Genomic DNA, 27,830 nt, shown 5'->3' with positions numbered 1-27,830 from the left:
CGTCTGGAGCCTGTGCTCCGCAACAAGAGGGGCCTCGATAGTGAGGGGCCCGTGCACCACGATGAAGAGTGGCCCCCGCTTGCCACAACTAGAGAAAGCCCTAGCACAGAAACGAAGAGCCAACACAGCCAAAAATTAATTAATTAATTAAAAAAAAAAATTCAGGGCCTGGGGTCCTCTGTCCCCCAGCTCCATTCAACTTATTTTCATTTGGCTTCCACACAAGAAACAAGAGGTAATAATGCTGGTGACAGCCAACATAGCAGCTCCTCAGTTATCTTGACTTATTTAGATCTGGGGACATGATACTCATTCATTCACCATTTATCGATTGGCATGATGTGCCAGACACTGGGCACGTACCATGACAAGCTCCCTGCCCTCAAGGAAGTTGGTGACATCAAACAAGGAGCTATAAATAATAATTTATTACTGAAAATGACTGTATTACTATTTCCACATAGGTTAAGAATCAACTAGAAACAGAAACTGGATTTAAGTGTTGTTCTAAAATAGTGCAGATGAGTCTCCCTGCTAGTTAAATACCCTCCTCCCACATCACTTCTCATTGACATACTGGTTTTCCATTCACTCCTTTCTCTCCTGCAGGCTCCAATGATTTAGCTCTTATTCTTGTCCAGCTGCTCCCACTCACTCTGTTGTCTGAGTTTCTTTCTCCCCAGGGACGTTACAGACCTGGGCCAAAGAAATCTTAAAGTCTGCATTCAAAACCTAGTGAGGAGGGACTTCCCTGGTGACGCAGTGGTTAAGAATCCACCTGCCAGTGCAGGGGACACAGGTTCGAGCCCTGGTCCGGGAAGATCCCACGTGCTGCAGAGCAACTAAGCCCGTGCGCCACAACTACTGAAGCCTGCGCGCCTAGAGCCCGTGCTCTGCAACAAGAGAAGCCACCGCAATGAGAGGCCCATGCACTGCAACGAAGAGTAGCCCCAGCTCGCTGCAACTAGACAAAGCCCGTGCAGCAACGAAGACCCAATATGGCCAAAACTAAGTAAATAAATAAAATTTTTTTTTTAAAAAAAAGGGGGTTAGTTGCCTTCTTTTAACTTTAACTATGAATAAAATACCAACGGCTCTATCAGTATGTAAAAAAGTGGTCTCGGGCTTCCCTGGTGGCGCAGCGGTTGAGAATCTGCCCGCTAATTCAGGGGACACGGGTTCGAGCCCTGGTCTGGGAAGATCCCACATGCCGCAGAGCAACTAGGCCCGTGAGCCACAACTACTGAGCCTGCGCTCCTAGAGCCCGAGCTCCGCAACAAGAGAGGCCGCGATAGTGAGAGGCCTGCGCACCGCGATGAAGAGTGGCCCCCGCTTGCCGCAACTAGAGGAAGCCCTCGCACAGAAACGAAGACCCAACACAGCCAAAAATAAATAAATAAATAAATAAATAAATAAATTTTTTAAAAAAAGAAAAACTCATAGCTAACATCTTAAAAAAAAAAAAGTGGTCTCGAATTTATGTGGAAGGGAAAGTAGACTATGGTGAATACATGGATTAAAATAATGTGAGGTGACAAGCAACAACGGTTATAACTGATAACATATTTCTGAGTAACCAGACAAAAGAGAAGGCATAGAGTGGATGATTCTTCTCTGGCCATTGTTTGGTACGGACTCATTTCCAAATGGTGTACAGTCTTTACAGTTTCTAAGGACAAGAATTAAAATATTCTTTTATATAAATATATATATATACACACACACACCAATTGCCAGTCCATCACCTGTTTTTGTGCAGCCTGGGACCTAAGAATGGCTTTTACATTTTTAAACAATTGAAAAAGATCTGTTACCCGTGTGACAACATGTGAAAATCGTGAAATTCACATTTCAGTGTCGACAAATGAAGTTTTAGTTGAACACAGCCACACTCATTCATTGTCTATGGATGCTTCCTTGCTACAACTGCAAAGTTGTGTAGAGACTGTGTGGCTCACAAAGCCTAAAAAGTTATCCTCTAGAGGCAACTTTGAGCCACTGGGCAGATACCATGAGCCAAGCTCACCCTCCCTATATGAAAAAAAAATTTGTGGGGAATTCCCTGGTGGTCCAGTGGTTAGGGCTCTGTGCTTCCACTGTAGGGGGCAGGGGTTCGATCCCTGGTAGGCGAACTAAGATCCTGCAAGCTGCACTGCACGGCCAAAGAAAAAGAAAAAAATTTATAGAAAAGAAGTTATCATTGAAATTAAACTGTGGCAGACATGTCCGAGGAATACTGTGGAGATCTGATCCCTTTATGAGTCCTGTGGTAGATAAATGTGTGGAGATGGTAACTAGCGGGCAACAGAAATATACCAGAATGGTGGTAATACGAATAGTATCATCATGTTAGAAGACTTCCAGCGTTTATAACCAACGGCTGTGTTCACCAGAGGAACCAACTGCTTCTACACATCCCCCATCCAGAGCAACTGTTTTCCTGTGTATATTTTCTTATCAAACTTTCTTTTTAAAAACACCTTCGTGTTGAGGTCTATCCTGATGGGGCTTTTTCTGTAAACCTACACCGTTGGAAACGCCTCATAGAGTAATGGTGTGGTTTCCTTTACTCATAGAACTACCTGTTAGATCTGTGGGAAAGAACTACAAGACAGAGCTGCCAAGTAAACTATGAAAAACCTAACAAACTTTTTTAATCTTAGATATTGGCATATCCCAATGATCTGTACTGTTCTAGGGTGTGATGGCTTAGGAGTGAATATAATTTGAACCTAATACATTTTTAGAGGATGTCAAATTCAGAACCAGGCAGATCCATCTCCTGACTCTAAACATGGTCCTAAAGTAAATCGCTTGAGGAAATTGGATCCCAAAGATTACAGGTGGGGAATTTTGAAGTGTGTCCATATTCCACGGGAGATCAAAGAAGCCTAACGAAAAGAACTGTGGGCTGACTCACATGACAACTTCTTTTTGAAAGGGCTATTTTATCGTGAAGATTATGAGTTTGGAGGAACTAAGGTGATTGGCAGTGGAAAGAATCAGAACATGTGAAATTCCTTAAAATTTTATTGACAAATAACTGTCTATGTTACACATAATTTTTTTAAAAACCTTTTAAAAAATAAATAAAAAATAAAAACACCTTCGTAGGGGACTTCCCTGGTGGCGCAGTGGTTAAGAATCCGCCTGCCAATGCAGGGGACACAGGTTCAAGCCCTGGTCCCGGAAGATCCCAAATGCCCTGGAGCAACAAAGCCCGTGTGCCACAACTACTGAGCCTGTGCGCCACAACTCCTGAAGCCCGCGTGCCTAGAGCCCATGCTCCGCAACAAGAGAAGGCACTGCAATGAGAAGCCTGCGCACCGCAATGAAGAGTAGCCCCTACTCGCCACAACTAGAGAAAGCCCACGCGCAGCCACGAAGACCCAAGGCAGCCAAAAAACAAAAACAAAAAACAACCACCTTTGTAAGTCAAAAAAAAAATTACCTAGCCATTTATTGAAAGTTTGTCAACTCCTGGCCTAGAATATCCAGTCTGAAAGCAATTATGGACAGCTCTTATAATGTGAGGTACTGTAAATGCTTTACAGATCTTGTCTCATTTAATTCTAAAAATTTCATAGGGTGGGTATTATCACCAATTTTTTAGATGACAAAACTGAGACCCAGAGAGAAAAATTTGCCAGCGTCACAGAAGGTGGAATCAAACAAGGTCTGCCTGACTCCAAAACTGCTATTCTTTCTTCCATACAGCACTTCCTCCTTAAAGCTCTGAAGGGCACATTCTGAATTATAACCAGTCTTCTTAGACATCATCCATTGGTCCTAATTTTCTGCCTTGGGACCATCCATCCAGTAATCTTCAAATATCTAATTTTGTCTTGCCTGAGTCTTTGATTCTCTGGGCTTGACATTGATTCTTTTATTAAGCTTCCAGATGGCATAGTTTTAAGTCCCTTAAAACTTTAAGTCCCTTTAAGTCCCTTAAAAGTTTTAAGTCACCATCCAGATCACTTTCTATGAACATATTAGTTTGTCTATAATCATCTTAAAGTTTGACATCTAAAACAGAACTTGATACAGGAGTTTAGTACCATCAGTGAAGAGTATCCCTCTGGTTCTAGACGTTCTACATCTTTCCAAATTTATACATGAAGAATTGGTTTTGGGAGCCCAAAGTCAGAATCTTAACACTTATTACCACTGAACTTCACCTTGTTAAATGGAGTTTATCATTCCTGCCTACTGAGATCTTTTTGACTTCTCATTTTGCAAGCTGATGAAGTTGTTATTCTATCTCCTTGCCATCCACAAATATGCATGCCTTGTTTTTCATTTAGGTCACTGGCAAAAATGCAGTGATGTTATCCTTCATTCCAGAAGGTGGCACTCATAGGCCCTCCATTTTACCAAGAGCTTCATAATTGCTTGTCTCACTGTCCTGTAGATACTGTTGGGGTAGTCACAGCTCAGAGAAAACCCCAGGTGGACGTCATTACTTTCAATGTCCTCTCTCCTAATTCCCACATACCTACCTCTACAGGGAAAGTTAACTTCTATCTCCGGCTCCTCCTCCTGCAGGGTCACTGTGAGCAGGACATATGCTATTCAGCCTCTCCCCAGCTGTCTTGAATCCCAGATCTACTACTTGCCTAGTACTGGTTGTGTGAACATGGGCAGGTTCCTGAGCATTTCTGTGCCTCTTTTCCCCATCTGTGAAATGGGGATAGTAGTAATACCCAGTCAGGAAGTTAGTGGATGATAGTAATTATCCAACAAGTTACTGGGCAATTCCCTGGTGCTCCAGTGGTTAGGACTCAGGGTTTTCACTGCCATGGGCCCAGGGTTCAATCTCTGGTTGGGGAACTAAGATCCCACAAGCTGTGCAGCGCGGCCAAAAAGAAAAAAAAAAAAATTACTTCCCTCAAAAAAGTTCCATTTCGTATTAGATTTTTACAGCTAGTACCAGAGAAGCGATAATAAATTGGAAGAGCTACAAAATTAGAGATTTTTTTTTCTTAAAGTGCAAGTTGTACTTTTTCTTCATTTATCTCCTTTACTAAGCTTGTCCCCATGCCCCGATAGAACATATTGTCCTGTCATTCAGAAATGAACCAACCCCATTTCCCACGTTCCCCTCCCCTGGCCTTGATCTGCAGATCCTGTTGAGACAGGGACGACAAATACATCCTTAGTGTTCAATCATTTTATCCCTGATCAGGGTGGGTTCACGTCTAAAACACTAATCTCTGTGGATTACCCTGTTCCTCAACCCCCAAGTCTCCTTTTAACGTAGAAAATGTCCATTTGAAGCATTCCCATTCACGTACAGGCCAATGGTTAAGTTAAACTGAAATCTAACTACCAGACTATTTAGAAGGATATCCCTAATCTCTTTCTTAAAAAGACTACAGGTAAGATTTTTGAATGTTCAAGTCACTTTGGGGGTCCCAATTCTTTTAAGCTAAGACTTCAGGACTTAAACAAACTCAATGTGAAAAATAAACATTTATTACAAAAATTAGTTGTAACATTCTAAAATGAAAGCAGACGAGGTGTTTTCCAACTCAAAGGGACTGTTGTAAGCTGAAGCGGTGAAGTCCAAGGCTGGTAAATAACTGACTCACACTCCTCACAAGTCGTGACCTAGGGAGTGAGGAGCCATGTGCTTCAGACTTAACAGGAGCAATGATTCACCTCTGCTTCCCTGTGGCCTTTTCTCCACATCCCTCCCACCCTGTCCCCCCAACAATGATACAAAACCGAAACATACTTCAAAAATCTCATTCTTACTGAACCGTTTCACAATCTCTACTTTTATTGCCTAATTAGATTTTATTTCCATCTGGAAAGCTTATTTTTTATTGGTGCGTGACGATACGATTCGGTTTTTGTTTTTCCTTCTGGATCCTTGATGAAAAGAAAACTCAGTTCTGTGATGCATTGTCCGATAAGGGAACAGAATATGGCAAAGTGGTGTTCAGTATCCTCCACAGAAATTAGCAAAATCCACCCTAGAAGACCCCTTATTTGCCCTCTTGCTAGTTAATAAATAGACTGGGGCTGCTGGGGTAGAGGGAGAAAACAGATTTAAGGGCAAAGAAGGGTCAAGATGGGACAAGGAAAGCAGTGGCAGGCAGGACTACTCTGCTCACTCCTGCTCTCACTTACACCTACCCCCTAAATAAAGTAGTAGCACTACTTTTAAACTACTACTAAAGAAGTGATTCTGAAAATGATTTGAGAAATCCTGCCTCAGGCTCTGGAGCAGCTTTTCCTGTAGCCTCAGGGAAGTATATTAGTGTATCTGGCTGCCAGAGGTGGCAGGGTGGGCGCTTCTCCTCTCACTGGGTGGATCAGACCAAGTAGAACCCAGAGTACACCATCACTTCACCCGGGGTGCCCTTCTCCTGCCACAAGAGGACTCTGGAAATGAGGGTCCGATGTCTGCCTTGAAGGCAGGAACCAGGAAGGGGTAGGACAGTGAGCTAGGGACCAGCCCAGCTTGCTAGGAAGCAGGGCTTTGGGGATTTTCTTGTTTGTACTAAGAAGGAGCCTAGGTATTTCATTTCTCCCATTCCCACAGTACAATCTCACCAAAGAGCTAGGAAGCCCTCCAACACACACTCAATTTCAGTATAGAACCGAGACCGCACACACACACGCACACACACACGTGCTCAGCAGAGCTGACTACTACACAAATTCCCACAACCCTGCAGACACATCTTAAAAGTGTGGGTCCAGTTGTTCCAGCCAAGGGAAGGGTGATGGCTTGAGCTACCAGCTCCAGCTTTCTTTTCTGTAGATCAGTCGTTTAAAAACTCTTCTGCTCCGTGTGCCCTGAAAGCTTACTATGCTCTCCACAACAAAAGCTCTTGTTTTCTCTACAGATATAGCTGCTGTCAGTCTGCTTGTGTTCAGAAAGAGGACGGTGCAGGAGGATCCCAGTGGCACTTCTGGCGGGAAGACAGAAGAAAGTGGGCTGCAGAGGCGGAAGAGACTTGGCGTCGTCACCAAACAACCATTTCAGCTGCTCCAGTCTCCAGTCCCCACTCTAGAACAGCTGGTACCGGTCCTCAGGACGGTGAGAAAGAGCCAAGGAACCAAGCTCCAGATCCCTCCCTATTCGAGGACCACCACATGCAGGGGGCAGTGAGTACCCGCCACCCTCGCAGTCTACTTGGAAGGGAACTCAGCAGGCGTCAGTCAGCACTTCTGCCTGATCCCTCATAGGGATGGGGAAAAAGAGCGTTAAACAAGTCCCAGGCCACTCAGCAGTGGTGGGAAAGGAAGGGAGGCAGGAAGGAAGAAGGTGCACGTGGCAGACATTATTAAAAAAAAACACATCCTAACTAAGAGAAAAGTGAGGGCCCCTTTGGGGGCTAGAAGACAAATAAGGCATCCAGTGAAACTACAGACATCAGGGGCCAGAGTCTGGTAGCACCTGTGTAAGGCAAGCACAGAGGACGGGAGATGAGCTGGACCTGGGTCACACCAAGAATGATGAGGTCTGTCTGAATTCCCCCTGTAGAAATAAAACATTCAAGTCAACTCTCTACAGTCTTCTTTAGCTGATAATCCCCTGAATACATATAAACACAGTCTGGAAACCCCTCACTCCAGCCGGGAGGCCCTCCCCATCCCAGGGCAGGCATACTCACATCTCTTCGAGCAGTGGGCTGGCTGTAAATCACCTTCTTACTCGAGGTCCTACGGACAAGTCAGAAGATGGAGACACTCAGTCCCCTAGTCCCTCTCTTTAACCTCTGCTTGTTAACTTTAGAGGCCAGGACTGAGAACTTAATGGAAGCACAGAGTTCTCGGTAGGGAGGTTTGGGTGCAGGGAGAAAGGACAAGCACAGGACCATAGTGGACAGGGCTAGAAATCCAGATGTTTTTTCCCTACCAGGCTAGTTGCCTTCCCCTCCAACCCCTTCCCCCGGGCACATCTCAGCTTCAAACCATATACATCCATGTACTCAACCTTAGAGAGCTCTAGGACAGCAGCTCACTCACCCTTTCTTTGCTCCTGAAAGACAAGAAATGGGACCATGAGTGTCAGCAGTGTAGAAGACAGCATGGCGCAGGAAGATGGGGGACCTAGCGTGTGGCCCTGAGATACGGGGGACTGGTGCTCCCTGGGAGGTAACCCCAACACACACGGGGCTCAGTATCAGGTCAGTACTCAGGTGGCACCCAAGAACCAGGCCCTGAAATGGGGATGATACAAAGGAGAGCCTTTGAGGGCAAATACTTACTGTCAAAGTAGCCTCGGTTATAGGCGAACCAGATGCCAAAAATCAAGACTCCAAGGAGAATGAGTGTTACAAGGACAGCTGCCACGATGCCCCCTACATTCAGCTCCGCTATGGGACACAAATGAGAGGTCAGGCACCTGAAAGCTCGTTCATGGTATTGACAACATTGCCAAAGCCAGGATGGAAAGCAGACCCCAAACCCCACCCTGGGGTCTGAGCTCAAGCCCCAGCCACGCCCTCACTCACCAGCATCCATGTGCACAGTGTCTGACTTCATGGGTGACCCATACCCATTCTGCGCCTCACAAGTATAATCTCCAGCATCAGAGGCCGACATGGGGTCAAAGATCTGGAGGGCAGAAGACGAATTGGCTTCCTGCTTGAAGAAGCCAAGTACCTGTCTTTTCTGTCTCCTAACCCTAACGCCAAGGTTACCTTGTTGCTTGCTCTTCTTCCCCACTTTCGGGGGTTCTATAACCTGAGCCCCCCTCATACACATCTTTTACCCTGACCCCGTCCGTACCAGCTCCCCTGTCTTATGGTTCAGGCTATAGGAAGAGTTGCTGAAGGCACGGTTGTTCTTGGGTTCCGTAGGCATCAGTAACCCATTCTTGAACCAAAAGTATTCAGAAGGTGGGGAACCGTCTTTCTCTGAGCAGGTCAGCACTGCTCGGGTCCCGATGGTAGCAGAGGAGGGGACATTGATTGTAGGCTTGGATGGAGGCACTGGGGAGGGAGAGAAGGTACTTGTCACAAGAGCAGGAGGGCTGCCTGAAGGCCAAGTAACATGACACTCCCATCCATCAGCTCTGGCCTTCCTCCCTTACTATGCCCTTAGTTTCCCCCTAACCAGGGGCTCGTTCTTCTCTGACAGCACTAGGACTCTGAACACCCCTCTCCCCAGCCCCATCGCCACGAGCATTTTCACCATCAGCGAGCTCCAAAGCTTAGCAGAGCCTGCTAAGGGTTTAGGGAAGCAACTGATTGCAAGCCCACACAGAAGGCCTGTGGCACGTACCAAGCACAATGAGCTGGACGGTGACCTCCCCATAGGTGTTGCCGCCTTCGTCAGAGACCATACAAGTGTACGTCCCCGTGTCTTTCCGGGTCACAGAATGGAAGGTGATGCCACTGTCCGAAAAAGTAACTCGGTCCTCATAGGAAGCTACCAGGACAGAGGAAACAGGGGCAGAGTGAGCTGGAAAGCTAAGAGAAGCTGGTGACGGTGGCACCCAAGGCACAGGGGGCTCTCTTCTTCCCCCAGGAAAGGCTCCGGGAAGGCCCTGGGGACTTCAGCCCCAGGGTGTGCCCCCTACAACCTAGGCAGTCAGCAAGGAGGTGGAGTGACTCACCTGTGATCTTGTTGTTATAGCAAACGAGGCTGGTGATGTCGCCATGGGCAAACTTCCACTCCACACGGGGAGAGGAGAAGCCCGAGTAGGAGCAGGACAACTTGGCAGCTGCAGACAGGATCAAAGTGAGTGGGAAGAAGAAACAGCAGTAAATGGAGAAGATGGGGAAATGGCCCCAAACCACAGTCTGGGCTGGATGTTCCCCAGGGGTCTGCACCTGCTCACCTCCCTTCCCTCCAACTCCCGCCACCCTCCACAGCCCCACCCAACTCACGTTTATTCTCAGCAACTTTGACTACTGGTTCAGAAGTTTGCACTGCACCCCTGCCCAATGCCAGTGAGCCTGAGAAGAAGAAGAGAGGCGGGTCCATCAGGAGTGGACAGAGAAATGCTGTGGAGAGGGGAGAGCAGTCCCAGCTGACGGGGCATCTAGGGCTGGGTCTCTCCATGCTGAGATTCCAAGGTCAAGGGATTCAAGAGCTTCACGTTCCTCTCGGATCTCACACTTTCTCACCAATATTCTAAATATCTTTTAAAAATGCTTTTTGTTACAGTTGCAGGCTAATACTTGTTTTATCAGTGGAAATAAAATATTTCCTGCTAATGTAATTTCTTTATTTAAAAAAAATTTTCCCTCTGTGACTCCTAATAATCTAATTAGATTCCTCCTAGTCCAAGAGCAGCTTTCTAAATGACATTTCATGGTTCAGAGAAAGCTTCTCAGCAAATAATTGCAGTCACTTGTCAGACAATCCTGGCAGGAAGCCAGCAAAGCTGGAGGCAAGGGAGGGAAGGAAAGGGAGGAGTAATAATAGGATAATAATAATACATTTGTAGGGCCTTTTGTGCTTTTTAAAGTGTTTTCACATATAATTATATCATTTGATCCTTGAAACAAGCATGACAGATCAGCAGGACAAATATTATCATCCCAGTGTTACATGAGGAACTGAAGTAAAGAAATGTGTCTAAGATCACACAGCTGGTTCTGGACCAGAAGTGGGCTCAGATCATCTCATTAGAATCTCCTTCTGCCCAATGGAGAAGAGAAGGAAAATGTGGTGTGTGGTGAAGGCGGAGAGAGGAGGTGAGGAGAGGCAAGGCTAATTAAATAACATGGTGGGAGAGAGGCAACAGGGCTCACAGGAGGGGCCCACACATCCCAAAATAAGCACCAGTGCCAGAGGATTCTACGATGGTGTGATATAGTTACCAACCTGCACTTACACAATTACTCTCATTCATGTTTTCAAAGCTCAAACTCATGAAGGATGCTTTATTTGTAGCTTTAAGTCAAAGTCCTGTCTTCTTTAGATAAATGCAAGCATATTTGTTCAATGCAAGTATACTTTTTCTTTATTAAATTACCCAAGTAACTGAATCTGGTCTCTTGACCCTGAACCTCCCTTTTCTTATCTGAAACATGACGGGTTTGAACTAGATGTTCTCTGAAATCCTTTAGGTTCATTTTCTTTTTCTTGTTTCTTTCTTTTCTTTCTTTCTTTCTTTTTTTTTTTTTTAACCTGAAAGATTAAGTGGGGGACTTCCCTGGTGGCGCAGTGGTTAAGAATCCACCTGCCAATGCAGAGGACACAGGTTCGAGCCCTGGTCCGGGAAGATCCCACATGCCGTGCAGCAACTAAGCCCACGAGCCACAACTACTGAGCCTGCGTTCTACAGCCTGCGTGCCACAACTACTGAAGCCCGCGTGCCTACAGCCTGTGCTCTGCAAGAAGAGAAGCCACGGCAATGAGAAGCCTGCACGCCGCAACAAAGACCAGCCCCAGCTCGCCACAACTAGAGAAAAGCCCGCAGGCAGCAGTGAAGACCCAACGCAGCCATACATACATACATACATACTTACATACATAAATAAATAAATAGAAAAAATAAAAGATTAAGTGGCTGATCCAAGTTTTCATAGCTAGGAAATGGCAGAGCTGAGATTAGCATACAGGTCTCTCCTATACCTCTTTTTTCCCCTTATTATACCATACTTTTATACACCATGCTGCTTTTCAGAAAAGCCACTAGTTTAACGGAGGCAAACTATGTACTAAAATATAATTCTCTTAAAAGTCAGGTCCATTTTATCTAGAAATTATTTCTAATCATATTACTTTGTATCTGTATATTTGGCATTATATTTCAAAGTCAAATCTATAATCAGATGTAATAACAGATACAGAAATTAACCCAAATAGTCTTTACTAAATTGAAAACTGAGGACATGGAAGTCTCTGACTCAGCCCTCATCAAGAACGCTGACAGTGAAATGCTTTGATTTTTCGCCCAAGTCAACTTTCTCTGCTTTGATGATGGGAACTTTGTTTTTTTAAGATTCTCGAATTTTACAATTTGGTACCTGTGATGTACACCGAGATGTGCAAACCAGATCTCTCTTCAGGAATGAAGGACTTGTTGTCTCAGCTGCTGGAACTGCTGCCAGAAGAAGGCCTGCAGCCATCAGCCCTCTCTGAGGATACCCAGAACACTGCCTTGCCCAGGGCCGTGCCTCCTACCAGGCAGCAACAGGGTCAGGGCACCGGCATCCAATGCCTGATCAATGAGGGGGGGGTAGTTCCCTGGTGACCTAGTGGTTAGGATTCTGGGCTTTCAGTGCCATGGCCAAGGTTCAATACCTGGCCGGGGAACTGAGATCAAGCAAGTCTCGCGGCCAAAAAAAGAAAGGAACCAGCAAGAACTGGTTTTGGAGACTTCCCTTGGTGGTTCAGTGGTTAAGACTCCACGCTTGCTTCCACTGCTGGGGGCTCGGGTTCGATCCCTGGTTGGGGAACTAAGATCCAACGTGCCACATGGGACAAAAAAAAAGGGGGGGAAGGACACATATAAAGTCCCAGCTCTATCGCCCCAACTCCCCAACTTGGGACAACACTGAAGGGCTATTTCTGCTTCAAAGTTCCCTGTGCAGTAAGCTGAGGCCTTGTTGGGACTACAATGCAACTCAGCTTTTCCCTCTGCCCAGTCCTGCTTCCATAGGTGTGGATCCCAAGAACACTCCCTAATAAATGTCTTGGTACAATAACTGACATCTCAGAGTCAGTTTCCCAAGAACCCAACCTATGACACCACCCAAATGAGGAACAGCTTGTAATTAAACTAAAAACTAGCCTTTGAAATAAAGGGCCGCCCAAAAGAAAATAAATAAATTAATCACAGCATATGAATTTGATGATTGCTTCTGCCTCACTTCTAACTTTAGCTGAAGTTCTTTTTTGAGTCCTCTCGGATTATCAGATCTAAAACATGTGCAGGAATGACACCACCGCATATATACACAAACATATTGGGTAACTGGCATCTTCCCCTTCTCATTAATTCTGACTGCTATTACCTAGTCCTGGCTTCTCTCCTCTTGCTTAAAATACAGGGCCCTTCACCTCAGGGCCTTCCCACCTTCCTCTGATGCAGGACTGTTGATGTCTGCCTGTGGCCTGACTGCAATACTCAGACCTCTACTGTGACTGCGTCTCACACCATGAGTCAAGTCCAGCCTCCCCACCATGTCCATCCTTCCTAGTGACCCCAGGACACCTCAGACATCCTGATCCACCTTCCCCTTCTTGTTCCTGAACAAGCCTCTGGATCCAGACTGCCTGCATTCAAATCCCAGCTCTGTTACTTATAATCTGTGTGACCCGGGCAAGCCACTTAGTCACTTTGAACCTCAGTTTGCCCACTTGTAAAATGGGGATAATAAGAGTTTCTATGTCAAAGGGCTGTTGTTGAGAGTTAAACAAGCTAATACAAATAAAGTGCTTACAAGAGTGTCTGACCAACAGGAAGCACCAAATAAGTATTATGTCTTATTATTATCATCATCTGCCCATAGGTCCTTCTGTACATACTTCTTTTTCTGACTTCAAAATTTTCTTCAGTAAGACATATAAATAAATATAAATACTGCCGGAAAAATGCTTACATTCCAGCCCACTAAACCACCTCTCCTCTATCACTGTAATTGCCTTGGAAAGACTAACTCTTTTCTAGAGCTTCCCTGGTGGTGCAGTGGTTAAAAATCCGCCTGCCAATGCAGAGGACATGGGTTCGAGCTCTGGGCCGGGAAGATCCCACATGCCACGGAGAAACTAAGCCTGTGTGCCACAACTACTGAGCCTGTGCTCTAGAGCCCGTGCTCCGCAACAAGAGAAGCCACCTGCGCACCGCAAGGAAGAGTAGACCTCTCTTGCCACAACTAAAGAAAGCCCGAGTGCAGCAACGAAGACCCAATGCAGCCAAAATAAATAAATAAATAACTTATAAAAATTAAAAAAAAAAAAGACTAACTCTTTTCTGGAACCATCATGTATAGAGCAGCAGAGCTGAGGGCTTTCTCTCACAACACCCACAATTTCCCCATCCATTCTCCTCATCTATTTTATATGTTCCCTTGCTTCATCACGACCTCCCTTTTGCACTTAACCTTGGACCTATACTTGGCATACTGTACATACAAATGTCCTACTAGTTAACATGGTAAACCAAAACAGAAGGAAATTTCACCTTTTCCATTGTGATGTTTAATTTACTCCACGTTCACAACAAGAAAAACTACAAAGTCAAAGGCATCAATAGATTTTTTGGAAGGTGCGTGGTGAGAGGCCTCGTGGAGCGTGGAGGTGCTGCTCTCGCTTCCAGTGGGGCTGGCATGACCACTGCGGGCTTGGCAAATGAAGCTCCTGAAATTCCAGACAACGTGGGAGACTGGCTTCGGGGAGTCTACCGCTTTGCCACCGATAGAAATGACTTCTGGAGGAACTTTTTTTCTTCTTTTTTTAATTAATTAATATATTTATTTTATTTTTGGCTGTGTTGGGTTTTCGCTGCTGCACATGGGCTTTCTCTAGTTGTGGTGAGTGCTGGCTTCTCACTGCGGTGGCTTCTCCTGTTGTGGAGCACGGGCTCTAGGTGCACAGGCTTCAGTAGTTGTGGCATGTGGGCTCAGTAGTTGTGGCTCGCGGGCTCTAGAGCACAGGCTAAGTAGTTGTGGCACACGGGCTTAGTTGCTCCACAGCAGGTGGGATCTTCCCAGACCAGGGATTGAACCTGTGTCCCGTGCATTGGTAGGCAGATTCTTAACCACTGTGCCACCAGGGAAGCCTCTTCCAGAGGAACTTGATCCTTAATTTGGGACTCTTTGCTGCCGGAGTTTGGCTGGCCAGGAATTTGAGTGACATTGACTTAATGGCACCTCAGCCTGGGGTGTAGCCATAAAGATACATGGAACCCCTGTGCTGTACTCGAACCTTCCAAAAACAGAGCCTCCAATCTGTGACCATCACAAGACTTGCCCTGATGGCAGCTGAAGTTTGATTCAGGTGGGCACCTTTCTTTCCCTGCTTGATTTCCTTTTCTTTGCTGAGTCCACTCAGAACACCCTTCTCTGGTCAGCAGGCAGGCTTCAGCTAAAGTGTTGTCCTCTGTTCTCTAAAGTTCTGTACATAGTTCCAAAGTTTCTGCAGGGGATGATCTTTGCTCTTGTCCTGAGGAAAAATCTAATGGTATTTCAACAAATAAAGACTGTACACAGAGACAAAAAAAAAAAAGATTTTTTGGCCCTTTCATGTACAGAAAACCTTCACTCAATCTTGTACCCCTCTCTAGTGACAATCCTTTCCTCCCTTTCTCTCTAAACTTCTTAAAGAAGTAGTCTACACACACTGTTTCCAGCCCAACATACACATTGACTGCTCAACCTACTGCAATACGTCTTTGGCTCTCACTTTGAAATTAAAATTGATTTTACTAAGGTCACCAATCGTATTCCTCAATTCTAAGATACCCTGATTATAAGATATAACATCAATTTAATAATAGCTTCTTGGGGGAACATCATATTAAATATGTACATGGGCTGTAAGTCACATCCCAATTTCCAAAACATTAAAGTAGTCTTATAATTAAAGATATCCAGTATTTGTTTTTTCAGTTACCTTCTGTGGCCTTTGTGAGATGTTTGACCCTGCTAACCACTCGCCTCCTCAAGCCACTCCACCCCCTTGGTTTCTGTGTTCAGCCCTTCTGGTCCTCCCCCCACCTCAGTGTTATCTTATTCGCCTTCTTGAACTTTGCTTCCTCTGTCCATCCCTTAATATTAGTAATCCCCAGCATTCCATCCCGTGCCCTTTCTCCTCTCCATATTCTCTCTAGGAAATCTCAAATACACAACATTCCTCTACACCAATGTATGGCCAGCTCCAGATACTACCTCTTACCTGAGCTGCAGACTCCTATTGCTGTGCCTCCTGACACTTCTACTTGGACTTCACACACCCCCTCCTGCAATCTCACGCTGCTCATCATTTCCCACTACCTCTCGCTTCCCCTCCTCTCTCCAGGTTGGTGGTATCACCATTTACTTGGTTACTCACTCTAGAACCTTTTAAGCCATCACCATCTTTCCTTCACTCTAATCAAACACCAAGCATTACAATGTCACCTCCCAAATCTCCCTCAAATTTGGCCCCTCCTCTCCAGACCCACTGCCACTTTTTAGTACCACCGTCATCTGAAGAATTGCATTTGGTCTCTCAATAGGTTTCTCTGCCTTGTTTAATTTTGACCCTCTCACATCCATCCTCCATCTCACTGCTAGAGAAAGAGTTGACATTTATTGAGCACTTACTATATTATATGCCAGGCACTACTATAAGCACATTACATGGATTTAATTCCTACAACAACCTTAGAAGTTGGGTGATACTGTTATTATCACCTCTGTTTTCTACATGGGGAAACTGAGGCCCAGAGCAGTTACGTGGTGGTATAGCTTCAAATCAAGGCAGTCCAATTCCAGAGACTGGGCTACACTATACAGCCTTCGAAAAAGTGCAAATCTAACACTTGCTTCAAGCTTCCAATGATTCCACATTACCTGTAAGATAAAATCCAAATTCTTCAGCCAGGCAAGAGTTCTAGCACCAGCCGACCTGGTGATAAGCTTATCATCTTCATCACACTCCCTATTCTTGCAATTTACCCTCCAGCAATACAAAACTACTTACAATTCCCAGCAAAGACGTACAGTTTCACAACCTCTGCCTTCGCTTACGCTATTCCTGCTATACGGAACACCCTGTCCCCTCTTTCTCCACCTGGCCAGCAGGTATTCAAACACATTACTTTCTGGGAAATGACTTACCCCACCCCCAATCCTCACCACAGCCAAGTTAAGGTCTCTTTCCTAGGCTTCCACTACCCCATGCAAAGCACTGTCAAAGCACTTCCCACATTATAATGACATCATCTATGCGCCTATATCTCTCCCCTATCAGGCAGTAAACTACCAAAGGAGCAGGGATAATGTGTTAATCTATCATTCTGAGTTCTCAGCACTTAGCATAATGCCTGGTACAAACTGACATTGAACAACATAGAGCCTTAACAAATTAGGTCAGAGCAGACCATTCACTATAACATCTACTTGTTAAGGTTTATCTACCAAGATAAGCCCATTTTTCAAATTGGCAGATGGGGCACACCCAGATAAAGAAAAAATAAACTTGGGACTTCCCTGGTGGTCCAGTGGGTAAGACTCCACACTCCCAGGGCAGGGGGCCTGGGTTCGATCCCTGGTTGGGGAACAAGATCTCGCATGCATGCCGCAGCTGAGAGTCTGCATGCTGCAACTAAGAAGTCTGCACGCCACAACCAAGAAGTCCGCACGTCACAACTAAGACTCGGCACGACCAAAATAAATAAATAAATAAATATTTTTAAAAAGAAGAAGAAAAAACAAACTTGATTCAAACCCAATCTTTAAAAAATTTTAATACTAGCAACAGTGTGTTTTTTTTTTAAAAAAAATATTTAGTTCTCAGAAGAAAAAAAAGAGCGTTCTATTAATCATTTTTTAAATTTAGCTTCACAATTTAAGAATTAAGTGTTTTTAATTTGCTTCATAGTTATGAAACAGAATTAAAGTTCTCTGCACATGAGTGGTTTCCACCCGCCATTTTGCAAAAGGGCCTCATTTCTGCACCTGGGCTGCAGTGTGTCTGTAGGTGTCTGCATGCACAACAGTAGAGGCTGGTTTCCCATATCCAGTAGAAGTGTGCAGAGCCAAAAGTGGAAGAAGTGCCAGGAAGTTTTCTAATGCAAGGTCTAAAATGGGCAGAGGGGGGGAATGGGGAAAAGATGTGAATCCATTTACAACACCCTCATTTCTTTTATGATCACAAGAGCAACCCAAGACTCCAAGTAGACCCAAGTCATCTGAGGAGACGCCTGGCTAGATCACTGCTCTGTCTGCAGAATCTTCAAAATGGTTCATGGTTTTTATGGATTGAATTGTATTCCCTCAAAATTCATATATGAAAGCCCTAACCCCCAGTACTTCAGAAAGTGACTGCATTTGGAGACAAGCCCTTTAACGATGTAATTAAGTTGTAGTGAGGACCTTAGGACATGTCCTAATCCAATCTGATTGGTGTCCTTCTACAAAGAGACACATGCTCATGCATAGAGGGGATGACCATGTGAAGAGGCAGCAAAAGGGCTGCCGTTGTAAGCCAAGGAGAGGCTTCAGAGGAAACCATCCCTCCAGCACCATGATCTTGGACTTCTGGGCTCCAGAACTGTGAGAAAATAAATTAGTGTTGTTCAAGCCACCCAGTCTTTGGTATTTTGTCATGGCATCCCAAGCAGACCAACCCAAAGGTTTAAACTGGGCATCAGCTGTGGACATTCTGGTTGAATCCCCAGTCATTACAGCCTTGACTCAAGTATGCACAGTGAAAGAATCAACATTCTGCACAGCAAAGGAAATCACCAACAAAATGAAAAGGTAACCTAGAGAATAGGAGAAAATATTTGCAACTCACTTATCTGACAAAGGGTTAATATCCAAAATGTGTAAAGAACTCATACAATTCAATAGCAAAAAAACCTAAACAATCTGTTCTAAAAATTGTCAGAGGATCTGCATAGACATTTTCCCAAAGAAGACATACAGATGGCCAATAGGTACATGAAAAGACGCTCAACATCATTAATTATCAGGGAAATGCAAATCAAAACCACAATGAGATATCACCTCACACCTGTTAGAATGGCTATTATCAAAAAGACAAGAAATAGGGAATTCCCTGGTGGTCCAGTGGTTAGAGCTCTGTGCTTCCACCGCAGGGGGCACGGCTTCGATCCCTGGTCAGAGAACTAAGATCCCATGATGCACAGCACAGCCAAAAAAAAAAAAAAAAAAAAAAAAGACAAGAAATAACAATTGTTGGTGAGGATGTGGAGAAAAGGGAACCCTCATGCAAAGCTCATGTTGGTGGGAATGTAAATGGGTACAACCACTGTAGAAAACAGTATGGAGGTTCCTTACAAAGTTAAATATAGAACTATCATATGATCCAGCAATTCCACTTATGGGTAGTATTTATCCAAAGAAAATGAAAACATTAACTCAAAATGCTATATGCAGCCCCATGTTCACTGCAGTATTACTTACAACAGTCAAGATAGGGAAATATCTTGAGTGTCCATCAATGGATGAATGCATAAAGAAAATGTGGTATATATATATATATATATATATATATATATATATATATATATATATATATACACACACACGATGGAATATCATTCAGCCATAAAGAAGAATGAAATCTTGCCATTTGTGACAACAGGGATGGACCTTAAGGGCATTATGCTAAGTGAATTAAGTCAAACAGAGAAAGTCCAATACCACAGGATCTCACTTATATGTGGGATCAAAAACAAACAAACAAAAAACCCCAAGCTTATAGATACAGAAAACAGATTGCATGATTGCCAGAGGTGAGGAGTGGGGGGTTGGGAGGCAAAATGGGTGAAGAGGATCAAAAGGTACTAACTTCCAGTTATAAAATAAATAAGTCTTGGAGATGTAATGGGCAGCATGGTGACTATAGTGAATAATACTGTATTGCATATTTAAAAGTTGCTAAGAGAGTAGACCTTAAAAGTTCTCATCACAAGGGAAAAAATTCTATAATCATGTATGGTGATAGATGTGCATTTACTGTGGTGATCATTCTTCAATAACTATAAATATTATATTATTATGTTGTACACCTGAAACTAAAATAATGTTGTATGCAAAATATACCTCAATAAAATAATTTTTTAAAAAATCAACAGAATTCTTGAAGACTTCTGCAAGGTTTGTCCTATACTTTTAATTAATTATATCCAAAATCTAGACACATGTTACTGAGCATGACCAAATGAATAAAATAATAGCATGAAAAAAATAATAGCAGCTAACATTTCTTGAATACTAGGTACCAGATACTCTTCTGAGCCCTTTACAGGTTTAATTCATTTAATCCTTGTAATAATGCTATGAAATAAATATTATTATTGCTCCCATCTTACATGTGAGTTAATCGGGGCACAGAACTGAAGTAATTTGCTCAAGTTCACAAAGCTAGTAGCAGGCAGAGCTAGGATTTTAACCCAGGTAATCTGGCTCCACGGTATGATACATTACACAACTATGTAAAACAAAAACAAATAAAAATAACCATATTGCCATCCCAAAGGTCAAGGGAAATCAATTTGTTCAGGCATAGAAATATGTCCAAAATGTAAAAACAATATGTAGAACATGACCCTATTTTTACAAATAATAAAAATAACCCGAGTATACACATAAAGGAATCTCTAAGAATAGACTCCAAACACTTGACAGTGCATATTATCTGAGAGATGAGAATACAGGCAGCTTTTCTCTTCTATGTTCTATATTTGTGTAATAAACAAGTATGTATTAAGTGTTTTAATTTAAAGAAAAAAGAGTGGGAAGGGGAATAAAAAGGGAAAAAAATAATAAAGATCACAAGAAGCAAAGAAAAATAAAACAAAGCAAGAAAGGAGAGGCAAAAACAAAGGCAAACAGAAAGGAAGAATGATAAAGAATAACAGGAAATACCCAAATACTGACACACCAGGAAGCAGAGAATGATTAAATAAGACTTCAAAGGTGAAAGGAAGTAACAGATGAGTAAGAAATAGATTATTACACTATCAAGATTCTGTATGTGAGTCTGATAAATTTCAAGGAGAGAAAAAGAGCAGGAAGAAATGAGAGCACATGCATTGTCTCATTAAAAACCCTGTGAGGAGGAAAAAAAAAATTGAAAAAAAAAACCCTGGGAGACAAGTACTATTGTTATCATCCCATTTTATAGATGAGAACATTGAGGCTTAGCACAGTTGCCCCAAATCACACAGCTGCAAACAACAAGGTGGGAATCTTAACCCAAGTCTGCCTAACTCTGAGTCTCCAAAACTACTGCACTACACAGCATCTTCAGCAGAGCAGCAAGGAAACACCATTCATACTTCAAGATCCTGTTCCAGTGTCCCTTGATCCATCATGCCTTCCCCCAATTAAAATTAATCTCTCTCCAACTTCTAGGAATATAGCCTAAGAAAATAAAATAATTAAAGGTAAGCTTAAAGATGTATGTTCAAGGACAATTTAATGTATTTCGTACAGCAAAGAAAAAATAAAAAACCCTAAATGCTCAACAAAAGGTGAACAGTTAATTACAGGATAGCCATACAGTAGAATACTATAGAAGGGATTTTGTTTAAAGTGTATTTTGCTCAAAAAAAAAAAAAAAAAATACAGTCAGGACATGCTACCACCATACCAGGGACCATAGATGTTCCTATCCTCTCTGGCATAGAACGTAGTCACTACCTCATTTAAAACTAGTACGGGCTTCCCTGGTGGTGCAGTGGTTGAGAATCCGTCTGCCAACGCAGGGGACACGGGTTCGAGCCCTGGTCTGGGAAGATCCCACATGCCGCGGAGCAGCTGGGCCCGTGAGCCACAATTACTAAGCCTGCGCGTCTGGAGCCTGTGCTCCGCAACAAGAGAGGCCGCGATAGTGGGAGGCCTGCGCACCGCGATGAAGAGTGGCCCCCGCTTGCCACAACTAGAGAAAGCCCTCGCACGGAGGCACAGACCCAACACAGCCATAAATAAATACATATTTAAAAAAAAAAAATCACAACCCTAAGAGGTACAGAAAATATTAAAAAAAAAAAAAAAAAACTAGTACTCTGGGGCTTCCCTGGTGGCGCAGTGCTTAAGAATCTGCCTGCCAATGCAGGGCACACGGGTTCGAGTCCTGGTCCGGGAAGATCCCACATGCCACGGAGCAACTACGCCCGTGCGCCACAACTACTGAGCCTGTGCTCTAGAGCTTGCGAGCCACAACTACTGAACCCACATACTGCAATTACTAAAGCCCGTGTACCTAGAGCCCGTGCTCTGCAACAAGAGAAGCCACCGCAATGAGAAGCCCACGCATCGCAAGGAAGAGTAGCCCCCGCTGTCCACAACCAGAGAAAAGCCAGCGCACAGCAACGAAGACCCAACGCAGCCAAAAATAAAATAAATAAATTTATTTTAAAAATAAATAAAAAAATAAAAAAATAAAACTAGTATTCTGTCATTAATAATCTAAATGAGAAGGGATCTATAACACAGTTTTGTTTTTTCCCACTGTAATTCCTACATAATCTGACAAACCGGCCACAGCTCAAAGTAGCATTAGTACACAGTTTGGTTTAAACATTGATATCTATGGATTTCTGTTGAGCTGGTGTGACCCTAATCAATTTCTGCCCACAGAGCCAAGACTTAAGGAAAAGTCAGTGACACCAAACGGCCATTTTATTTTTTCTGATATATTTAGCACAGGTCATCTATACCACACATTTATTCATAGTGGAAAGACTAGAATAAAACCAGCAATCAGTGTTTATCTCTAGATAATAGGATGACGTGATTTTACTTTCTCTATATCCCTCTGTTTTCCCATTATTCCACATTGAACATCTACTATTTCTTAATAAAAAATTTATCATTTTAAAACGTAACTCTTTCCTTCTATGCTCCCCAATCATTTCGTGCTTCGATGACAGCCCCTGACGCACGGTGCTCTGTATTCTACTTAGTCAATATATGTCTGTAGTTCCTTGGGAACAGAGAAACCAAATTATGTTTGTATCCTCCCCCGTTCCTAGCACTGTGCTTTGCCGCTCTGAAGCAATGCTGTGATGAGAAGGTGGTCACAGAGGGTGGAGGCATCCAGACATCTGACAGAACCCACCAACAACCCTCCCTTGTACACGCAGGTCAAACCCACAACAGAAAAGCTACTTCCTTCTGCTGCTTTACTAAGAAATCTTTGTTTTCTCTATGCATCCTGTTAATTATTAGAATTTTCCTTAAGTTGTTTTCATGCAATGAGTTTGTTTTGATCCATTGAAAAACAAACAAACAAAGGAAGGAAAAGGAGGGAAGCCAGCCAGCCAGCCAAGCCAGTCTCTGGTTCTCTCTAAGAATTCATCCCAACTTCCCCTCTATGCAGATGAGCCTCACAGTACCCTCCCACTGTAAGGGAGCTGGAGCCTGGGAACTGGGAAGATGAGCCAAAGCCTTGGAAAGCCCCCAGCTACAGTGTGTTCACAGTTTACCTAACGTGGGCTAATTGTTACAATACCTGACTCCCCTCAGAGCTTCTTGATAGCAGATGTTATTCATTTTTTATCCCTAATCTCTAGCACAGTGCTCATAACATAGTAAACACCAATGTTTATTGGATTAACAAATGAATTTGACACTGCAATACAATTAGAACCTGGACCCAGGGCTTCCACCCCCAGTTTGCTCTTTCCTTCCCACCGCTCACCCTGTAGAGACTGAAGTCACTCCTGGGGTTTGGGGTGGGACAGATAAGGAATGAGTGGGCAAGAGGAAGGCTCTGTGAGCCCAACAACAGGCTGGGCTAAGTCAACAGCCAGGCTTGGCTGTACTCTTAGTGACGTGGTTCAACTGGCAAGGCCCTCTGAGGATGGTGGGAAGTGGTGATGGCAGTGGAGGACAGGAGAGCTTTCACGCCATTGCTCCCTCCTGCCCTCTCTCAGCAGAATTTCCAGTTCTACCTGCTCAGCTCTCCTCCCCCACCCATCTCCCCATTACAAGGGAAGGCTCTGCCTGCCTGCCCGGGGCTCACTCCAGGGGGCCTGGCATCAAACTTCCTGCCAACCAGCTGCTTCCTCCTGTCCTACTCATTGTAAAACAAATGACACCAGGCGGACTTTAGACAGAAGCTCTGCTTATCAGGGAGTCCCAGGCAGATGAACTCTTGAGTTTTCAATGCCTGGAAAACCCCAGTATGTATCCACTCACATTACATCTCACAACCCCCTGACAACACTGAAACCTCTTCCACAATTACGTTTGACAAGTGGCCATCCAGGTCTTCCCTGAACCTCTAGAGGAAGCAGGTCTGAGTTTAGAGAGTCCCCAAGGTCTTTCCTCAATGCTAACAGATGTGAAAAACAAGCCCCATCATTTCCTAATCTCTCACATGACATGTATATAGCTTTTAAATCTGTCTTTGAGCGGGAGTGTCAGCCACTTCTGAGTCCACAGGACAGATGCCCCTTGACCCAGAGGACTTGGGGAGGAGGGCGGGGGAGGGGGTGGAATATTCTAATGGCCAAGGCCACACCACCAATATGAAAAGATCTCCAGGGTATATTAAATGAAATAAACAAGATACAGGATGGAATACAATGAATATAGTGTGCCTCTTTTTGTGTAAGAAAAGGGAAAAGAAAGAAATATATATTTATATATACTGATATTTGTATAACAAAACACTGGAAAGATGTATAGGAAACTAGGGGAGACACGGAGTGAACAGGAACAGGGTGGGAGTGATAACCCCACTCTTTTATATCATTTTGATTCTCGAACCACACTAATGTATTAACCTCTTCTAAATAAATAAACTTTGTTTTTTTTTAATTACAGCAGCTCCACCCCAAGCCAAAACTAGGTTGGAGACTCCAGGCAAGCCCAGATCACAAAGAAACTGAAGAGAAACATCATAAAGTGAAAGTTCTGGAGCCAGGAGGGAAAGATTAAGACACTGGAATTCCACTACCACTCACTTCCTAGTTCCAACTTGCTGTGTCACTAGTTTCTAGGTTCTGGTTTCGAGGGAACAATTCTTTCCTGGGAGTAATTTCAACCCCCCAGTAGAGGGAGGGGAAAGGAGGAGTGACTCACCAATCTACAGTTTGAGGTAAATCTAACCCCGAACAGCAAAGCTAGAAAGGCAGAAACATCAATACGAAAGAAACACCGGGAGTCACAGACTGACTCAGACACAGGGCAGCAGTTCCCCCCTCCTGGAATGTTTCAGTGGGGACACTACATGAAGTAAGAGGTGTGTGTGCAAACACCAGGCTTCCAACCTAGGTTTCCCCTTTCTCCTCTGCAGTTACACCAAAAGTCATCCTATGCACACACCACCCTGCTAAGCAGAAATGCCTCTTCCTGCCTGGGAGATAGCTGGAAACTTTTCTAAGCACAGGCTCTCTACGGGGAGGGAGACTAGTACTCTCTGTCACCAGTTTTACTTTTCCCAGGCCCAGTTCTCCCAGTGTTTAGTCTCCAACCCTGTCTCAGTAGGCTCAGGCCTTCCTCTCCACTAGGTTCCCCAGGCTGGGGTTGGGCCTTTGCTTGATCCTTTCTTCTTCCTCCCTGATGGCAGAGCCCACATGAGGAGCAGCCCTGGAGGGAGGAGGGAGAACATGCAGGTATCCTATATATGCTTCCAGTATCCCAAGGGCAGAGGACAGACTAGATGCCCAAGAAAGCCCCTACTTTTTCACTCTCGCCTTTTGGAATCTAGCAGGGTCTCTCCCTGCTTCCTTTGACCTGCTCTACTATGGGCAGCATCCTTTCATCCTCACAAAATCCAAAGGGGATAAAAGCTGCCCAATAATAATCATTTCATATACATGTAATGTAGCTATTATCCCAGTTGATCCTCAGGACAAGGTTAGGACAAGTATTATTACTCCCGTTTTACAGATGAAAAGACTGAGTTACTAGCCTAAGATCACAAATAAGGCAGAAAGCCAAGCTAGAACCCAGGGGGGATGGCCTGGCTGCTATCTCCACCCTCACTGTACTAACCAAATTGCTCTCCCCAGGTCTAGCCCTATTTACATGTGACAAGGTCAGTTCCTCCATCTCCTGGACATGTTACTTTCTAGGATCCACTGTCCTATCAAGCTAATACAACATCATCTCAAGCTCCCTCTAAACCACTGTTTCTTGATTCCCTGAACAGACTAGAGGACACTCCCAAGCTCAGAAGGGTGATATCACAACTCTTTCAGTGTCAGTATGTGATTATTATAGAAAATGAGGGGGAGAGAAAAGAAAAAGGAAAGGGGAGAAGGATGCAGCTCTAGGAAGCTTATAAGCCTGACAAATACTGTCACAAATAGTTACTGACTCAGAAACTTCTAGGTTGGGGGTGGGGAGTACTGGTACAGCACAAGTGTTGGCAAAGTGTTTAGTATTGAGTACCACACAGAACCAAAAAATGACCCTGGGTGTCACTAGCAGTTCTAAGATACAGACAGAAGTAAATGGGGAAGAAGGGGAGGAAAAGAATGGAAACTGAAGAAAAAGGGGAAATGGAGGAGTAGAATGAAAGGGAGAAGTGAGAGAAGAAAGAATCTAGTGGGAAAGAAAAATTGAAAAAGGTAGATAAGATAGTGGACTCTGGAGCAGTATCCCAAACTGATGTTTTGATATCCTGGTTCCTGTGCCACAGGGTGCCTGAGACGCTGGAGCCAGGAGTGGGAAAAGGAGAAGTCAGTCAGGAGACTTTTGTTCCAGTCCCAGGTCCCTTTGTCAATCTGGAAAAGTCATTTCCCCTCTTTGTACCTGTTTCCTTATCTGTACAACAGGGAGAGGATTCGACTTGTCACTGGTCCAGTCCACCCCAAATGTTAATGTTTTTGTGATAAGGGACAAAGAAGTAGTCAATTCATCTGTCTTAAGACACCCTTCAAACTAAGCAAAGTGAATTACCTTATAACCGCTAATATTGATCATAATTGTTCATTTCTTTTATTTCCTAAAACATGGATGTTGAGAGGGAAATGGAGAATCTTACAGATCCCCTACTGACACAACTATCCACAGAAGCACACACACAGACACTCAAGAATCAGACAGATAAGTGCACAGATGCTGACACAGGTAGACTAAGGCACAAACCACACACTCGGCCGGGCACAAGCGTATCTATAGACGGAGGCCTGCCCCAACAAGTGAGCCTCATTGTTCCACAGGAAAGGGAGTTTACAAAGGAAACAAAAACTCTCAAACAAGGCCAGGGGGGAGGGCAGAGTTCTGGCTCTGAGAAGGAACTAGCCAACCAAAAAACAGGACCTCCCCCTGCGAATAGTCACTCAGTCAACAACATTTATTAAGGACTCTGGAAGTAGTTATTCCAGAAAGGAACTTTGAATGCTGTGCTCTTGAGAAATTTTAGGTTTCAATTTTATTTCCTTTTTTTTTTTTCCCAGATTTTGCACCTAGACACTTTTCCCAGAGCAACAATACCAACCCAAAGATCCGGGGAAAGCTAAAGAAACCCTTCAGCAACAGCCAGGGAAAGAAACTTCCGCCCCACCCCACCTCCATTAGATTTCCTCTGAGGACCCTTAAGTAGCAGAGCATCCAGGGGCCAAGGGAGTCAGGGTATGAGAGGCTTCCGACTTCTCTCGGGTTGTTCTCGGATGTTGGATGCGCGTTGGAGGGGCAGGATGGCCCCCTTCCCAGGTGTGTGATCCCGGCTGGGCAGGGCCCTCGCGCCCACCGGCCCTCACCAGTAGGTGAGGATGAAGGAAAGGGGAATCAACCTCTCCCCGTTATTTTTGGTGAACGTGCGGAAAGGCAGCTCCCTCCCGGTGGATGTAAGAGGAGGGGTCATTATTCACCGGTGTGGGGGAGGGGAGCCAGCCACTCACCAGGGTAAGAGGGACAGGAAAGAAGAGGGACGAGCCAGGGGTGGAAAGAGGACTAGGAGGGTGAGGCGGACTGGTTTCTGAACCCCTCCCCTCTCGCGGGCAAGAGGTGTGGGGAGCGCCTCCCTCCAACCTCTGACCAGACCCACAGATTCCTCCAAAAACTCCGGGAACTTACACAGGATAATCGACGTGAAGAGAAGCAACTGTTTCCGCCCGACTTTCGCCTTTGTCCCCAGCATGATCAAGATCCCAACAGACAGTAGTCACCGGAGCCCGGGAACAGACACAGCTTCGCCCAACAGGAGCGCGGGGACTAAACTCCAGCCGCCAGGTTGAGCCCAGCCCAGCCCTTCCCTTCATGCCCGATTGGTCGGCG

At 44.5% G+C, this 27,830-nt stretch overlaps 2 protein-coding genes and 1 long non-coding RNA gene across 5 annotated transcripts in view; 2 read left to right on the top strand and 1 right to left on the bottom strand.

Annotated features, from left to right (window-relative positions):
• Positions 1 to 6,580, top strand: part of LOC309639868 — a 423,467-nt gene extending 416,887 nt beyond the window's left edge. The window contains exon 2 of the long non-coding RNA XR_014251900.1: positions 1,432 to 6,580. This is a non-coding gene — a long non-coding RNA (uncharacterized lncRNA). The remainder of the gene's footprint in view (positions 1 to 1,431) is intronic.
• F11R (F11 receptor) lies at positions 5,454 to 27,830 on the bottom strand. 3 transcript variants are annotated; one of them, XR_014250366.1, is made up of 10 exons: positions 27,630 to 27,830; positions 9,852 to 9,920; positions 9,578 to 9,685; positions 9,244 to 9,390; positions 8,749 to 8,951; positions 8,472 to 8,574; positions 8,226 to 8,333; positions 7,952 to 7,996; positions 7,629 to 7,677; positions 5,454 to 7,492 (listed from the first exon to the last, which is right to left on the bottom strand). XR_014250366.1 is itself a non-coding variant. In XM_082410949.1 (10 exons), exons 1-10 carry the CDS (start codon positions 27,691 to 27,693, stop codon positions 7,457 to 7,459), a joined length of 900 nt encoding a protein of 299 aa, XP_082267075.1. In that variant the 5' UTR covers positions 27,694 to 27,830; the 3' UTR covers positions 5,454 to 7,456. The 3 variants fall into 3 exon arrangements, 2 of the variants coding, with proteins under 2 accessions (XP_082267075.1, XP_082267076.1); XM_082410949.1 differs by having other exon boundaries at positions 7,984 to 7,996; XM_082410950.1 differs by lacking the exon at positions 7,952 to 7,996.
• On the top strand, positions 14,107 to 15,081 carry LOC309639148 (mitochondrial import receptor subunit TOM6 homolog). Its single transcript, XM_082416030.1, has 2 exons — positions 14,107 to 14,351; positions 14,708 to 15,081. The coding sequence occupies exons 1-2, from the start codon at positions 14,115 to 14,117 to the stop codon at positions 14,804 to 14,806; spliced, it is 336 nt and encodes a 111-aa protein (XP_082272156.1). The 5' UTR covers positions 14,107 to 14,114; the 3' UTR covers positions 14,807 to 15,081.

The sequence above is a fragment of the Balaenoptera physalus genome, assembly GCF_965194825.1.
Source record: "Balaenoptera physalus genome assembly, chromosome: 1".
In the NCBI taxonomy this organism is placed as follows: domain Eukaryota; kingdom Metazoa; phylum Chordata; class Mammalia; order Artiodactyla; family Balaenopteridae; genus Balaenoptera; species Balaenoptera physalus.
This window is presented reverse-complemented; position numbering and strand designations above follow the sequence as displayed.

What these genes read in the sequence shown, in the direction of transcription:
- LOC309639148 (XM_082416030.1), top strand. Translation starts at nt 14,115, where the DNA reads ATGTTTAATTTACTCCACGTTCACAACAAGAAAAACTACAAAGTCAAA. An exon ending in CCGATAGAAATGACTTCTGG is followed by an intron (nt 14,352 to 14,707) that starts AGGAACTTTTTT and finishes AGCCTCTTCCAG; the next exon opens with AGGAACTTGATCCTTAATTT.
- F11R (XM_082410949.1), bottom strand. Translation starts at nt 27,693, where the DNA reads ATGCTGGGGACAAAGGCGAAAGTCGGGCGGAAACAGTTGCTTCTCTTC. An exon ending in ACCATAAGACAGGGGAGCTG is followed by an intron (nt 8,575 to 8,748) that starts GTACGGACGGGG and finishes TCTGCCCTCCAG; the next exon opens with ATCTTTGACCCCATGTCGGC. An exon ending in CACTGTGCACATGGATGCTG is followed by an intron (nt 8,334 to 8,471) that starts GTGAGTGAGGGC and finishes TGTGTCCCATAG; the next exon opens with CGGAGCTGAATGTAGGGGGC.